Source organism: Tyto alba, unplaced genomic scaffold (assembly GCF_018691265.1).
Source record: "Tyto alba isolate M040663 unplaced genomic scaffold, T.alba_DEE_v4.0 Super-Scaffold_20000042, whole genome shotgun sequence".
NCBI classification, from domain to species: Eukaryota; Metazoa; Chordata; class Aves; order Strigiformes; family Tytonidae; genus Tyto; species Tyto alba.
Window position 1 is genome coordinate 7,117,947 of NW_024881293.1, and position 16,930 is coordinate 7,134,876.

Consider the following 16,930-nt stretch of genomic DNA (forward strand, 5'->3'; position numbering starts at 1 on the left):
GACCAATTTTACTTTTACAATGGCATTACAATATTCCATGTACTCTGCCTACAACGGCATTGTTGCTACACAACTGCTTATTTTCCTTGGTCTTCTCTACCCAGGAAAAATAGCAGGCAGTATACTACTGGGTCAGCCAGTGAACTGGCTATATTCAACATAAACTCCCTTCCTCTAAATGAAAATTGGAAGTAGTTCTTCTACCTGCAGTTACTATTCTAACTTCCAAAATGTTTGCATTGGGCATCAGTAATGCTATTGGTAGCTAATATTTTCATTATTGATAAAACATAATGCCTGTGAGCTTCATGGGACAGAACTTTATCAAGTCTTACTTCACTATTCACTTGCTAAATATAATAGAAAGTGAGAATTGCTGTTTTTCTGCATATTTAGTCCCCACAGTTTGATTTGTCATCTTCTAAGTGCTTTTCTGTCTGTTGGGTTTTGTTACCAAGACTGCCTCTCTGAGATCCTGAACAGGGAGTACTAGCACCCATCACAGGAGTCTCATTAGCATTCAACTCATCTGTTTTTTTTAAGCAGTTATTCTAGTTTGGCAGCTACCCTACCTTTATCATTCTATCATTCATCAATACACTAACTTGAAGATTAACACAAGTCATAAAATGCAGCTGTGAAGTTTGTTCACAATACACTGGTTCCTGGTACACAAGCCACCCACTTCTTTCTATTTAAACCGAATGTGAAGAGTACAGTAAATTGCCTCCCACTTTATAGCAAAAGTGTTTCAGAACAGCTCCTGTATGCAGAACTACTCCTGAAAGGCATTCATGCATTTCAAAACATAAAACAAACAAAAAAGAAATGGCATATATATATATATACACGTAAAAATCCTGATTGGAATAGTTACCAGAAGCAAACCAATGACCTCTCAAACTGCCATAGCACATTGGAGTTGGTTCATCATACTGAATAGAAGTGATTTGAGACCCTGAGAATCCTGACAGTAGTTGGCTAGGCTGCTATAATAACCTATTTTTTTATTTTAAAATATAGGCCTCTTGCCTATCCACTCCTGTTTCCACCTCTTTCTGCACTGATTTACCTAACAGAATATTACCTCTAGACCAGAAAGCATAGAGATCAATGATTCCCAAGCCAATACACCATTATTCTTTATTTCAAAAGGAGGAATTACTGCTGAAAATACATCAGCTGCAACGTGACTGCAGTATTAGTGTTCACCTACATGGGAGTGAACGCACTGCTCTGCTCACCAGCTGAAAGTGCACTATCCCGTATCAGAAGAGCCTTCCAAGCTAATGCAGTTACTTCTTAACCTAAGAATGCTAATGGGTTTCATCACTGATCTATTAACATTTTTAATATATGTGCTTAAAAATTATATCAACTGTTCAACAACATGAAGAGGTGAAAGCAGCAATGATTATCTCATTAATTGCAAAAAGAATAACATAGTGGACACTAGTAACCTTTGGTACTCAGAAATACCCTCTACCTACACATTGCCAGCCTCCTCCTCTTTCTCCATTTCAATGTCTACATAATCCAGCTGCTTTGCTAGCATCTTGATCCGCAGCTGACAGGTACTCAGCTTGTCTCTGCAAGAAACAAACACATTATTTATATTTTGGAAGTTCTTTACTCTTTCCAATGAAACTCTTCCTTCTGGGGACAAGTTTCACAGCTAGGATTCCTTCAACTCACCCAATTTCCCACCATCACCTCACTTTTTAAGATCTTACTATGGGATTCTTCAGAAGCCCTTGTTCATTTCAAATATTTTCTCCAAAACAAAGTAACAGGAGCTTACTCTGACTTCATCCATAGTTCAGATACTATCCAAAAGGGCAACAGCATAAATGGCATCTCTTGACATTAGCTTTCTTCAGCTAGATCTGCTGCTAAAGAGCATCTTTGTGACCTTAACATCACAATACACTCACAGCAGGTGCTTCTCTTAAAGTATGTAACTTCACTGACTCTAATGTATCATTCCCACCACAGTTAATAAAGTGTTTCCAATGATTTTTGCACTTGATGTTTCCAACTGATTGCTGAACCAGTAGGACTGTGCAGACATCACTGAAATGAATTAGCATCTAATTCTTCCAGACCAAACAGCTCTTCTTCAACATTCATTATTAATTACATATTTGAAAAAATGAAATACAATTTTTATCCTTGATCCTTAATTCTTTACAATGGTTTGGGGATATATTGAATATATTATATCAAACAAATGTTTGCATGACTTAACTTCAATGAAAAAAAAAATCTATGAACTCTAATATTTATAACAGATAGAGTATCCCAGTATTTGATGGTGATTTATGCTAATGGCTTATGTTTGCTTAAACACTAACCTGGCCTTTTGGACTGCAAGTTCCTTTTCTTTGGCTAGGTCACTGAGCTCTTTTAGGTTCCTCTGTAAGGTTAATATGCAAATTCTATCTGTATACTTCATAGCCTGAATATTATTAACATCGCCCAAACAGTGTTCCAAGTTTTTCCTTTGAATCGAAACACACAATTAACAATGAAAACATAATGAGAAACTGGAAATTTAGGTGAGGTTTGTACGTCACCCACTTACGCATTTGTGGGTTAATTGTTCTTTGTTTTATTCTAGCAGAACTGTTACAAACATGACCAGTTTAAGTAAGGAAAAAAATGAGCATAATCTGTACAAGAAGTTTACATATAAACACTTAAACCAAGATTTTTAGACTCGGATATCTAATGGTGAACATTTATACCTGCATTTAATGCATTAATTACGTGTCTTTGTTTTGAAATGCCAGTGGCTCCTCTTCATTATGCCCAGGGTTTGCAAATTCTAGTTTTCCTGAGCAATAGTTTAAAACTTTAAAGAGAACATTCTAAAGTAGTTTACAACAGATGATATAGAGCTGATCTGTCTGCAGGGTGAGCAAATCTCTATAGAATTCCAGTCTACTTAAACATATAGCAAGAGGTCTGAAGGTTTGGGTTTCTTCAGTGTTTTCTTCTTTTAAATAATTTTGGTGTATTTTGAGTTTCTCTGTTGATAACAGTAACACTGTCAACATTTACTGGCAGTAGGCATATGTGCTATGCGACTTCCCACATACATACTTTAATAAACATTATTTGAGCTTTTCATCATGCTTTATAACCCTATGCCAGGTCATTCTAGGGCAGAGATTAACAGTCTTGTCAAAGCAAACCAAACTGTGCATTGATCTTTGTGAAGACAGTAGCACCTGCTTAAGACCACACTCAAATTACTTAATTCCTTTTCATGACCTGTTACATGTAAATTTATTTCTTCAGGAATAAATCTGCTGTACCACCTACTTGTAAAATCAACATAGTAATAATCTATCATCAATCCAATTCTGTGCTGACTTTACACAGTGGTACAAACCTCTGTATGTATTAAAAAAACTTACAGTCCAACACTGATACTCTTCAGTAGACAAACTTCTCTTTTTCCAGCAGCTCCTGATGTTCTACAAGCACAGAGGGATATGAACATAATACTACTATTACCACAAAGAGCTGGCTGGGTTTTAGAAGTGTAAATGGGTTAGTGCAATGCTCCTTTGAGAAGAGCCAATTAGCCCACATTAATGTGGTGCAATCATTGTGTTATGTGCACATACCTATAATGGTTTCAGATTAAGAAGTGTCCAGAGTCTATCTTTATCTTATTCAACTCATTATTTTAACAAGAGTAACAAATTTAATTTCTTTTTTGTGGAAAGGTCTATATTGCCTACCACTAATTTGACAAAAAAATGCATAACTGAATTCAGCAAACCTTTTGCTGAAAATGTAAATTAACACTAGGAAGAAAATTACTGTTAGAACTTGTAAAAAAATATTTACATGCTAAAATCAGATTTGTCTCCAACTCCTTCAGAAACATCCTTGTTTGCCACCTTGCCACCAGCAGCCAGCTCTTCTTCAAGCTTGTATTCTAATAGATGTTAAAACAACAGTTTAATAAACAGACTTTTAACTTTAAAATGCAAAACTCCAGTATCCCTGCTGCCGAATCAAAACACGGAGAATCGGATATATTTTATAGCATTACTGCAGCATCTATAAAAAATTTTACCTGGCAAAACACACAGGACTACTATTGTACACCTGCAAACCATAACAGGAAAATGCTCTCTGCTTTCACTATGGAAGTGTCACCAACAAGCCCATGGATGCGGGCAAAAACCAAACAAAACTGGGGAGGGGGGCAGGGCGAAAGCTTTTGTATTGATAGGTTTTGGCCAAAAATCTGGTATGTTTATCTTGTATTACCTTATCCTGAAGACAGAAACTTAAGTATTTATTCAATCAAGAAAATGACAGTGAGAGAATTACCTAAGAACTCCTTTCACCATAAAGATCAGTATTCAGCACTACACCATACACAATCATCTGTAAAATGGTAGGTATGTTGCCTCAGATAATATACTGAAACATACTTCTGGACACAATTAGAGAAATCTGGTGCCTATAGCGGTTATCTGGTGCCAGTGTAGGTATCTTAGAGTAGCCAACATCTTCAGAGAGTTGAATCTGTGGAAGACCTGGGCCGTTCTGCAGCCAGATGAGACAGTGTAGAGCACTTCAGGTGGCACTGGATGACAACGTATGAGCAACTGAATCAAGTCCATACAGTCACATATGAGATCTTTACCAGCAATAACTAACTCAAAATGCCTTAAAAAAGTAAGAAGTAGAGAATTTACTGCTACAGAAATAATGGGTTAGATTTGGATTAGTTACAGCTGTGTAGACTAATTCAAGAGAACACTTATGGGAATTATTGCATTTACTTAGAATATCATTCAACCCTAGAATTGTACTGTTCCCATCTACTAAATTAGAAATCGCATGTTAGTCTTTTGTGAGTTATCAAAACGATTCATCATTTTCACCTTCCCAGTGTTCTTCCACATTAGAGAACCGACCAGCTTTGTCTTTTTCTTCCTCTTCCAGAAATGGTAGAAGAGATTTTTGCTCCTCTTCCTTACTATAACTGATCTCATTATCTTCCATACTGATAGTTCTTTCAAAATGAGCAAGCTGAGGGAGAGAAAAGCGCATGTTTTATATATATAATCCCCAACAACTTGCAATAGTGGTGACTATATCTAGAGATAAAATAATACTTAATGCATGTGAAGTAACTAGATACAATCACACACCTTTGTACTAGTCACACATTTTAAGTACCAACTTTAATAAATCTCTTACAAAAAACCCCTTCTGAATGTATTTTATCCACCTAGGCAATCACTTTGTCCAGAATGGTTAGGAACAACTCCAGCAACACCACTCACTATTCTTATGCAGCTCTACAATGTTAAGTAAACTGTTCTGAAATGTTGACACCATTTATTAGAATTCAGTAAATTCTGTCATCGAGAATGACTTACTGCCACATGGCTGAGCATTTCATCAGTATCTTACTCATATGGAGACTTGTACATACGATTAATTTTAATGAAGGTGGTGGCTCAGCTTTGAGTGCATTTATGTAAATCCTGTGAAACTCAAAAATATAAACTAGAAGAAAGTATCCGTTTTCTCTAATTAAATAAGAGATAAAATACACCTTTGAATCTTAACTATGGTATAGACTAACTAAACAGTAAGATCCACCTTAAAACCAAGACAGAATTCCTGCCCTAAACTATGGTTGATTTAAGCATGATAGTGGCACTGAAAAGTAACACAAACATAAAAGGAGCTGCCATTGGCCCAACTACTTTCTGCGAAGCCACTTTGTTCTCAGGTAATGCAGCTCCAACGCGGTAAACACTTCGATTAAGTCAGCCCAAAATCCCCAGGAGGGGGGAAGGCCCGAAGGCCTTCCATCGCGGCACTGAAAACCACCTCGCTTCCACGATACGGCACCGGAACGGCGAGACGCCCGGACGGGGATCACGACAGCTCCGTCTCGCTGAGGGGGCAAGGGGGCAAGGGGGCGAGCCCCGGGACCCCCGTCCCGTCCCACCCGGCTCCGCCGCTCTCACCCTCAGTCCCTCCGTGGCTGCGCCCGCCGCCCCTCAGACCCGTTACCACAGCAACGGAGCAAACTACGGTCAGGGCGCGGCAGGGGCGCCGCCGAGAGCCCGACCTCTGTCCGCCCCCCTGCAGCCGCACAAGGAAGGCGGCGACGCTGCCCGCTCGGCTCGCCGTGCCCTGCCCACCTCACCCCCCGCCCCGCGCAGTGGTGCGTGCCGGGGCGGGCGGCGGTGAGGGCCGGCAGCGGCCTGCGGGGACAAATACCGAATCAGTTTATCGGCAGTGAGTGCCTGGGTCTAAATTCTCGCTTCTAAATTTGCAGTCTTATAAGTACGCAGAATTACAAGATGTAGGGCGGATATTCATGGGTTTATTCAAGCCAATGAATTACAAAGATTTGAACCAGCTGAGCAGTTGATCATTTTTTTGTTGTGTGGTTGTTTTTTTTTTCTGCTTGATGATTATTTTATTTTTAGTGATGTAGGTTAAAATATGAACTACTATGAAACGCAGCGTCTTTCCGGTTTTGATTGGCAAGAGCTTTTTATGTATTTTTGTGAGCTTTTGGCACGTTCTCTAATATACATAAGGGTGACTGACACTTAAAAGATCCGGGGGCGGCTGCCCCGACGAGAGCACTGGTGATGCCTCGGCAGCCTGGCCTGGCCATCTACTTGGGTGATTCGGGGTACCTCACATTTCCAGTGAACTTTCAGCTTAATATTTATTCTACACACATTTATAAATTTTAAGCAAGTTGGTGGCATTATGATTAAAAAAAAATCTAGTGAATTCACATAATTTTTTGCAATGCAGAAGTCATACAGATTTGAGGTTGAAGTATGTCCATTTTAGAATACTAAAGATTTCTGAGTTTCAATCCAGAATGAAGCTGTCTTAAATATATTTTGAGAAACAAGCCTGTACTGTTCTGACAATAGGATTTCACCATTAGTTGCTAATTAAAGGTAATTACAGCAAAAATCATGTACTGGTCATGCTGCCCATTTAATGTCACATTCTGAATGCCTCCTCTAGCTTCAGTAGAAACTGCAGGTTTTGAGGTTCCTTGTAACATTTTAATAATCATTACAAGTGTGCACAAAATCACTAAATTAAAAATTATTTAGATGATATTTCAGTAATTTACATAGTAAAGCTAGAAGTCTGTATTCCTAAAATGTGTCTCAGTTGGAATACTCTCTTCCTCGGAGGAATCTTCTGAACCTGCAAGTTTGCTACCATGTGTTCAGTTACAAGATTTTAGCTTTCATTTGGTGATTAACCAGGTTTCCTTTCTATTCTATTCCATGTATTATCTTGACAAAGTTAAGGAACAGTACAGTTCACAGAAAAGCAGATTCTTGTCCCCTTACTCTTGGCACTAGGCCTAAATGACGTGCTATTCAGCTAATCAAAGATTCAAAGTGATTCAGTTACTAAAATATTGGGATATCATTCCTTAATCAGAGCTCTATACCGAAATACACACTGATCTGTACATCGAGGTAGAAAGCATTCTCAGATTTACTTAATTGAAAATGTTCCTCAATTGTAAGCAATATTTCTAATTTTTTATAGTTGCTAGGAGAATTAAGGTCTGGGTTTTTTATACCATGCATATAAGCACATGCTGCTAATCTAAGTGTTTATTTCCACTGGCACCCACAGTATAGAGTATATATTACTTACAGTGACCAATTAATTTTCCTACTTATGCTATAGGTCATCATTCTTTAGAAATATATGGACATTCTTAGCTCCATATAGATGGTGGAATCTTGATTTTATGGCATCTATTCATATTACATAAAACAAATTACATACAGACATTTGCAGGATTAAAGCTACAAGATGTAGGCTAAAAATATGCAGTGATTAACTGTATAGCTCTCTCTGCAGATCTAGAATAGATATAACTGTTGTTAACTCTGAACCTGCCAGTTCTCACACTCCTATAGTCAGGATGTAAAAGATCCCAGCACATTTTTCTCCCTTCAAGAAAGCACTTGTAAGAACACCTGGTAATATCACTGATTTTCAGTTTCTTGGGATATTTTTATTTAAGGTATTTATTCAGTCCCAGTTTACAACTGCTTGGACTATTTCTGTAACAACACCAAAAAATGCTAACTGTAGTTTCAGCAATAAATGAGTTTAACCTCTAAGGTTCCTGAAAACCTAACCAGCACTTGAGTCAAAAACGAAGAGCTGATATGTGACTTTGCTGTAAACTATAATGCATTATAACCACTGCTGCAGCCAGAGATGTAGCATTTGGAGGTGATTAGAAATTGAATTGTCGTTCCATAGGAAATGTGGACATAGAATTCACTCTAAATTGGGTCAAAATTCAAATTGCTAATCCAATTTAATACAGAAATACCAAATGTTTTGATATTAAAGTTTTACAACAGCCCCCTTCCAGTCAGCACCAGCCATTTCAGAGTGCATGCTACCACGTACATCTGACCACATGATTTCCTGGCCACTGATTGTGATTTTGTGTCAGGTGAATAATTTTTCACTAGGGAAATGTAATCTAGATATTTATCTCCCATACAGATTTGAGAAGAGAGAAGATACCTGCAGTTCCCCTGAAGATGCTAAATTATGGCTACCCAGACAAGTTCTTAGCTCCCAATCCACAACTTACATCTATCAATTTAAGGTCAGTGAATCTATTCCAGCTTTAAGCTCCAGGAGATGTACAAAAAGGCATTGGTTGATGCTACTCCTCTGGATTTTGTAGGCACTGACCACTGGTGATAATCTCTGAGAAACTGGGTAACGGAGCAAGCATGTATAAATTAAAATCCTACTGTTTTCTTACTGTGAAGTTAAATTTAGAAGCATTTCAGTGAAGTTACTTTAGTACCACCTCATGATCAGTTTGAAACTTGGTAGAACTGGACAGTTCAGTTTGCTATACGGCTCCATACTGCGCTTCCACAGGCGGTTGGTATTTCTTTTCTGAACGTTTCCAAGGTGACAGTAGCTCATATATGGAGCTTTCTAGCTTTTAGGCAGGAAGACATGCCAATAATGGAATCTTAATTTTTGCAGTGTGGTTCATATCAGTTACATAAAACAACTTCTCTGCGCCTATTCTATGATACACATCGACGTTGGACTGTAGACACTGGCAAATTATAATTATCTTACAAATGAGTCATCCTTACAGAGGCAGTAAGAAGGAGAGGGGCATTTGCTATCAGAGCACTCCACAGAGGAATGACCTGGGATGTCATCAGCTGGGAGTGCACCACTGGGAGCAACACATCTGGAGCAAGGCAGTAATCTCCAGTCCTGGAACTAGCCCTGGCTCAGTGGGGAATTTCATCCCAAATCTGTTGCACAGAGGAAAGAAAAAGAGGGCAAAGTGTCTGGCCGTGCCATGCTTCATGATTATCCAAAAAATCTATGCAGACTGAGGGAGGAACTGGATGTTCTACAGAACATTTGGAAACAGATTAAAACTAGATTTGTCAGCCAGTGCTTTAGGTGAAAGGAAAATTAATGTTGTGGTTATACTGATATTTATTAAATACAGACAAATTTGTGTTGGGGCCATGGGACATTCATACAGTGCAAGTACAGTACAACTTCTGAAATGAGCTAAATATTCCCACCATGCAATTGCTACTGATATTCCCAAATCTCATTTATAAAAATAGGCTTATGTGTGTAATTTATATATCTAGAGACATTTGGTGACGTTGCCACAACAGTCTTTCATGAGCTGTTTATGTGGAATCGTGGGAGAGTGAAACCAATTATCCATGTGGTACATTTTTTGCCTCTAAAAATTATATGTGACAATATGACATCTTTACTTTGCTGGCAGTAAAACCACCTGTCCTGTTTAGACAATAATCTATTAAGAATATCAGGTAATGCAGTGCAACTGTAACATAGATTTAAATAGTGTCCTTTTGATATGCTCTCAAAATACTGAGGTAAATAAGGACTATGAAAACGTGTTACTTGGCCCAAATCACTGAGCATATTTCTCCTCAATCCCATCAAATTATGCCCTCCAATAAATTATTTTATGGTAGCAGTTAGAAAAGTATGGATGACTGGGATCAGGAAAGTGTCACATCTGTTACATGCTCCAGAAGAAAAATACTTTACAGGTTTTGAAATGTGGGTTTCTGGTTTTAATGACAGTAAACTATGACTTCAAAGTCATGACCTTTGCTTACTGCTTGAGAAAGAGTAAATACTTCAAAAATTAGTAATTATTAATACAGTAATAATTATAACCGATTATTTAATAATGTTTAAATTATATTTACTTGTAAAATTGTCAAGATGTGGGTGGAGCCCATCAACTTTAGATAGACTGACATGGTCAGATAATACAGGAATACTGACCTAGGTACCATGTTGGTTGTTACTCCATTGCTTTGCCAGATCTACTCTAGCTTTGTGTGTACGACAGCAAAGATGAAAGTTTGATCCAAGCTGTGTAAGTGGGACCTGACAACCTGGTCATGGTGGGGCACGGTTTGGTCCCGTGCAGTCTCTGAGGATCCATCTGAGCTCCAGATGCAAGGTCAGATCACAGGATGGGTATTTTCATAAAAGCTAGTGCCTGCAGCCAGATGGACTGAGGAGCAGCAGTCATTTCGTAGAGTGAGAAAAAGGCTTAAGAAACATCTAGTATCACAGGCCATCTTTTTAAGAATATCTGACAGTTCCAAGCCAGTAGCTAAAGGAAAGCTTTAATTATTTTCCAGAGGATTAAATGAGAAAGATTTGGGGAGTTTATTTATTCTGTTTTGTTTTGATGTTTTCATAGCTATTTTAATTGGTTTTTTTCATCTATCTCTTGAGCAATTTTAATCTGTCATTGACTATAAAGAGTTTGGGATATTCTGCTAGATTTGTAAGAAAATAAACATATTGTTGATCATTGTTATTTTATCCCCTCTCTTCCCTTGGGCTAATGGGAAATACTAATTTTGAGTGTGGGTGCACATATGTGTCTGTATATACATATAACAGCCTATTTTGCTTAAATATGCATTTGTGTGCAGAATCAGCTAAAACCAAGGCTGAATGACCTAGCATTTGTCCTTCTTCTGTATGATAGAGAGGATATAATTAAGGCCCATATACATCAAATGTAATTTATTTATCTGAGAGAAGTTGCACATTTATTTCAGGATTTTGTGGGAAGGGATCTCTAAACATCTCTTTTTCTGAAGTACAGACACAAAGTGGTAGCTACATCAGTCCTGTGAAAATAACATGAGATTTTGTTAAACTCAGGCACTGTTATGGTGGTGACAGAAAAGTCCCCATATATATTTCTTTCATTCATGACGATGCTATTAATCCAAATCAATGGTATAAAACCTTGATCACTCAAGATTATTTCAGCAATTGGATAAATATCCCTATGCAATGCCCAGTGAAATGAATGGGGCAGTTAATTTTTTCCAGGGATAATCAGAACCTTGATAATATACTTCGATTACCAGATTTTTTTCCAAAAGGTTATTAAAATCCATATTCCCATCACAATTGCATTGAAGATTTTGTGGGCAGTCATCTTACTGGTTTTGGCTGTAGAGCTGCTGAAAAAGGAGCATAGTGGTAGAAGGTGAAGGATGAAAGAGAACTAGCTTAATGGATTTAGAGAAAATATGTAGGTGAAACTTGTCCTCTTTTTTTCAATATCAGAACCATTGACAGCAAAGAACTTTTCATTGGGATCAAAGTGACTAAGTGTAGTTGTTGTAGAAATACAGTTATTTCAGTAATGACTCTTAGAGGATTGCAATTGTGTATTTACTTGTTTTAATGGTCCAATTTGTAGTGGTGTCTGTCCCTTTCGAGCATGTGTTGCCATGATGTATTTATACCAACACACAAATACACACACACACTGATGTGTGTTATACATGTATAAGATACACAAATACGCACACATTCTAATGTACAAATTGCCTCAGCTGATTTTTGCTGGTTTTACAGATGTATGCCAAAGACATAGCACACTGTTCTTTTTTACTAGTAAATTGGATGACAGCTGTCTAGCCAGAGAAAAACAATACCAAGGAATTCTCAGAGTAGGTACAAAGCTCATTGGAACACCGTCCTTAAGAGTAGGAAAAATATGAAAAAATGTCAACTGGGAACACCCTGAAAGGTATAAATTTGTTCTGTTATAGAGACAAAACCATTCTGTTCTGTATGTCATCCTGTAAATTCCATTAAAAATCTTTTGGTTTCCCTCCTCCAAAAAAAACAATCCAACTACTTGAGTTTAAATTTAGGTGTTTTCGTCCTTAGCATGCATTAGCTGCAGGCATGACCACTGAAATGTGCAGAGGAAGAAAATCAGAAAGAAAATAACCCCCCACATCATTCTTACACGTTTATGACATATGATCTTACATGTGTATGTGTTGTGTACATCTGTACATCTATTCTCCTCCTGGATCCCACCGGGATGTTATTCCCCGCACCCACCACTTCTTTGTTGCCATTTGAGATACTGGTATTAAATAATACTACAAAATTAAGTATATGAAAAGATAAATGGAACACTTTACCCCAAGTGCATCCTTTCAGTTAAGGTTACTGCACATTCACTTTTGCTTTACCATCTAATTTCTTTAACATGTCTCCTTCAGTGTTTCCTTTGTGGGTTGGTTTTAAAATTGTCATTCTAGATTGAACAGCACCAAAAAAGCAGAGGAGGCGGAGGAGGAGAGAAGAAAAGAGCGAATATGGAGGAGAAAATCGAGTTTGACCTGCAAGTAAAGATGAACCCAAACTCCGAAAAGCCTTCTGGCCGGGCTTCCCTGCTGAGCCTCCTGCGCAGAGGTCCCCGAGAGTTTGCAAGGCACAAAAGCTGGAAACGTGCACGGCGTTATTGAGTGCTAACGATGTCAGCCCCCGAGCAGCCGGGGGATGGAGGATTGCAAATGCAGTTTCACAGCTCCGTGCTTGCTGAAGTAACCTGAAAGCGTTTCACTTTAGCGAAGCCCCTTAGGAATCCGAGAGCGACGAGGCAGAAGTTTGTCAAACCTTGGCTCTGCCTCTTTCGGTTTCGTACCGACAGTCCGGGACAGCTTTTCAGAAAGCGAAGAGGTGGCGGTCGCCCCTCACCAGACCACCCACCCCCGCCTCGCCTCCCCGTTTAGATTCCTTGGCGAGCTGCTGGCAGGCGGGCTCGCCAGCTGCGGTCGCCCCGGGCATATGGCAGGGGGCGGGGGCAGCCTGTTCCCGCACCCCGCCGGCGGCTCCGCCGCCCTTCTCCCTGCTCGCCCCGGGCTCCCTGCGCTCCATGGCGAAATCGCCTTTGCCCTTAGCTCGGGCTGCATCTCCCTCCTCCTCCCCGCTGTGATTATTTGCGCAGGACATGTCTAGCACCTCCGGAGCACTTTTAGTTTGCTCCCTCCCGCCCTCGGTGGGCTTAGTCTCTCGTTCGGGTGGTTATTTGCAGCAAGGAGCTTTGCAGCCGGGCAGAGCGCTCGGAGGAAGAGCTCGGCGTTTCTGAAAGCGGCGGAGGAGGGATGGAAGCGGCGGGCAGCGGAGCCGGGAGGGCGTGAGGCGGAGGGGCGGCCGGGGGCTGCCGCCATGGCCCCCGGGCGGGCTGCGGCTCGGGGGGGCGGCTGCTGAGCCGCGCCGCGCTGCCTTCAACTCAGCCGCAACTTCGCCCGGCGAGCGAGGATGGCAACACTACTGGAGCTCTGGAGCTGCCAAGGGAGCCAGGGAGCCCGGGTTTTGTTTGCCACTCTCTAATAAATGGGAGGAAAATGGAATTTCTTACCTGGGTTTTGCCTGCCTTGGTTCTACTGTGCACCCAGCAGCACAGGTGTATCAGGTAAGACAACGCCTTATCTTTCCTTCTTAGAGTGGCCTTAGGCAGCCGTTCTCTCCGGGTGGCTGGGGTGCCAAATGCCAGCTCTGGCTGTAGCTGGTACTCTCTCCCCTGCCCATCGGTCCCCCTTTTGCCCAGGGTTGCTCTCCGTGTAAGGGCTACCACTGCTCGAGTGAGTGTTCAGTAGGAAAAGGGGTCTTGACTGCTTGACTGAAGAGTTTCCTCAATGTGCCTTTTTTTTTTTTTTTTTTTTCTTTCTTTCTTCTTTTTTTTCTAGCAGAGGAGGCACTTCTGCCAACTAAGCAGTAGTTTCTTTGGTTAATCAAGGGTGTGTTTTTAACAGGATGCCTGTGGAAGACTTTTCTCGAGGGTACTTACTCTAAATTGGGGGCAATCACTTTTTGCAATGGCACTGCACATCCCAGCACAGCCTCATCCCCCTAAACAGCTCTGTAGGGGGCCTGCTTGAACATGAAACTCTTCCATAAAACCCAGTACAACCAGTGGGGTACTAACTGAACATCCTCACTTAGGGCCTCCACAGGCACAATTAAAAACCCCAAAGTACAGTCATTCCTTTCTGTCGGGTTCATTAAGTCTTCTGAACTTAAGAGGAAGAGACTGGCAGAGAGCTTAGAAAAAAACATTTGAGGAACACCAACCATTTCTTAAAATCATGAATTGTAAAGATCTATGTTTGCAATTCTCAGTCACATTTATTCTGAAGGTGTTAGCTAGGCAACCAGCTATGTTCTCTATATATTCTCTACAGATCTGGAGGCTGTATGTGGAAAAAGCTTGCCATGATTATGCAATGAAAATAGAAGGGGGAGTAAAAAAGAACTTGCTGCATGTAAAAACATGCCTACATCATCCGGCGCAGAGATGGCTGTGGTATTAAAGGGGTCTTCCTACTTCTACTTTGTAGACATTATTAATAGCTTGAGAGGAGTATAAGAAGCAAAGTGATAATTGTAGTAAGACATAACATTGCTGTTACAGTTTTTGGAATTAATTAGTGGGATCGGATTTTTTCACTGGGAAGGAAAAGGATCTTGCATTAGAGGAAGTGTCAAGTCAACTGCTGCTATTCAGGACTGACATAATGATTTATCCTGTGACCTTGAATCTGTTTTCCAGGATCAGATCCCTCATCCTCTCAAGCAATCCCGTAGTACAGTAAAGGCAGAAAAAATACTGCTTATGGCCTAAGGGCATCAAGATCTTGCCTATAATTGTAATGATCCTATTTATCTGCACTTGGGCTAGCATTAAATATTTTGTTTGAAAAGTGGTGTTTGAGTATAAAAGAAGAAAAAACAGAATTTTAAGGAAGAATCAGCCTTCTCAAGCCTCTATCTTCAAGGTCTGTATCTAGGCACAGCAACTGCCAGGATATGTGCAACCTATAATTTGCTGGATAAATTATTTTATATTTGGATTAATTACCTAGTTATTTGACTTTCTTCTTCCAGTTACACAATAGTGATGACTTGTTTGTTAGAAATATAGATACTCATGGCAAAGAGTAAGGCAAGGCAAATTCTGGCTTGTGAAATGCCAGCTGTTCAGTTTGTAGTAGTTCTCTAAATATGCCAAAGTGTAAGACATTCAGTGGTCAGAGAAAGCTGCTCTGGTTAGTACAACAGTTCTCTGAAGATGCAGGATTTAGCATGGCTGTGGCAGGACATTGTTTAATCTTGTAAAAAGTGAGTAACCTTGCTTACATGTGTACTGTTGATGAGTTAAACAGAATTAAAACAAAATTTTATCCCTGCATCAGGAAAATTACTCAAATATAGATGACCTATGAAATAATTCCTCTTGTAAGGGCCCAAGAAACACATTACCTCCCTTATTTTTCTTCCTTGGAGTGCTGTAAGATGATATGACATACAGTTATTTTTGGTAACAGATGCCTTTATGAAGAGTAGTATTTTATTAATATTGTGGTTTTATAATAATGGGCAAAACTTCCAATAGCTACATTTTATTGCTCTGATTTTGTTTTCTGAATGTCATGTGATCTGTGGTTACAATGACAGAGGCCATCCAACACCACCAAGTTCTCTGCTTGTGAATTGTGTGGACTGAATATTGGCAGGTGGAAGCAAAAACATACTCAGAGAAGGAAGAACATTTCAGCGAGTTCTGAACTCAGTGGTATGACGTAAGACTTCCCAAAGGCAAGACTACCCATTAAAGTAATGTTAAGGTTTGGCAGAGGAGGGAAGTGGGGAATACATATAGCCTGCTTCCTCATGGCATTTTTGAATATCCTTTCAGGGTGTGTTAGAGAGCTGTATTTGAAGCAGTATCTCTGTCATGTGTGCTATTTGACTGAAGCAAATGAGCCGAATTCAGCTTAAGTCAGCACATCTTACTTATGCCAGTGCTGTTTTCAGGTAAACATTTTTAAAAAGTATTTTTTGGTCTGCCTGAGGCAGTGATTAGTGGCAAGAAATTTGGCTTTTATATGACTGACAGCTCTTTGGGGCAAAGACTGTAGTTTCCATTATTTTGTCAGAGTTTGATATGCTGTGGATGCTGCAATAATAAATGTGTCATAGTGAATGAGATCATCTGCTGAAATACTTAGTGAAGTATTTCTTCATTTGAAGAAAGTGTACTATTGATAGGAGTTTTGGGGCATATGTCTGTACTTTGTCATTCTTTACTGGACGAATTTTAATTCTCTAATTAAAAATATGTGTATCTCTTATATTTAAGATTCTGCTGTGTTAAATGACTTCTATACGCTTGCATAGAATTGTTCTTCTGCTGTTGTGTCTCCCCCAGCCTTTTCTGTCTAATCATGGAAACAGAGCAGCTTTAACACGTGAATATATGCAAAGAGTGGTCCATTTTCTGTAGCTTAAAACTCACAGAGAAGAAATAAGGGCTTTTATGTTCCAAAGGTTGCCGTGAATTAAGCCTAATGCTTTTTCAGTTACATTTCAAAATACAAAACCTATTTACAGCGAGCTTCACTTGGAGTCTGGAATGGCAGATGGGAAGGCTATACATACTGCTCTGGATAATTCTGGAGTTTGACAGAGACCAGACTGTTCACTGACCTTG

General features: G+C 39.7%; 2 protein-coding genes across 13 annotated transcripts in view; one reads left to right on the forward strand and one right to left on the reverse strand.

Moving 5' to 3' along the window:
* Positions 1-16,930, forward strand: part of GABRD (gamma-aminobutyric acid type A receptor subunit delta) — a 115,023-nt gene that overhangs the window by 76,056 nt on the left and 22,037 nt on the right. For 4 of the 5 annotated variants that reach the window (XM_033007741.2, XM_033007740.2, XM_033007743.2 and 1 more), the window contains 2 exons: positions 8,572-8,677; positions 12,696-13,852. In XM_033007741.2, the coding sequence (XP_032863632.2) occupies positions 13,785-13,852 (68 nt within the window). In that variant the 5' untranslated portion in view covers positions 8,572-8,677; positions 12,696-13,784. Of the gene's footprint in view, positions 1-6,204; positions 6,289-8,571; positions 8,678-12,695; positions 13,853-16,930 lie in introns of those variants that run through there. The other variant, XM_042794312.1, reaches the window with a different exon arrangement.
* The window catches only part of CFAP74 (cilia and flagella associated protein 74), a 90,560-nt gene that overhangs the window by 42,462 nt on the left and 31,168 nt on the right, over positions 1-16,930 (reverse strand). For 6 of the 8 annotated variants that reach the window (XM_042794307.1, XM_042794303.1, XM_042794304.1 and 3 more), the window contains 5 exons: positions 4,914-5,061; positions 3,862-3,952; positions 3,423-3,482; positions 2,355-2,501; positions 1,491-1,589 (listed from right to left, as the gene is read on the reverse strand). In XM_042794307.1, coding sequence (XP_042650241.1) covers positions 1,491-1,589; positions 2,355-2,501; positions 3,423-3,482; positions 3,862-3,952; positions 4,914-5,034 — 518 coding nt within the window. In that variant the 5' untranslated portion in view covers positions 5,035-5,061. Of the gene's footprint in view, positions 1-1,490; positions 1,590-2,354; positions 2,502-3,422; positions 3,483-3,861; positions 3,953-4,913; positions 5,062-5,874; positions 6,148-16,930 lie in introns of those variants that run through there. The other 2 variants (XM_042794309.1, XM_042794308.1) reach the window with 2 other exon arrangements.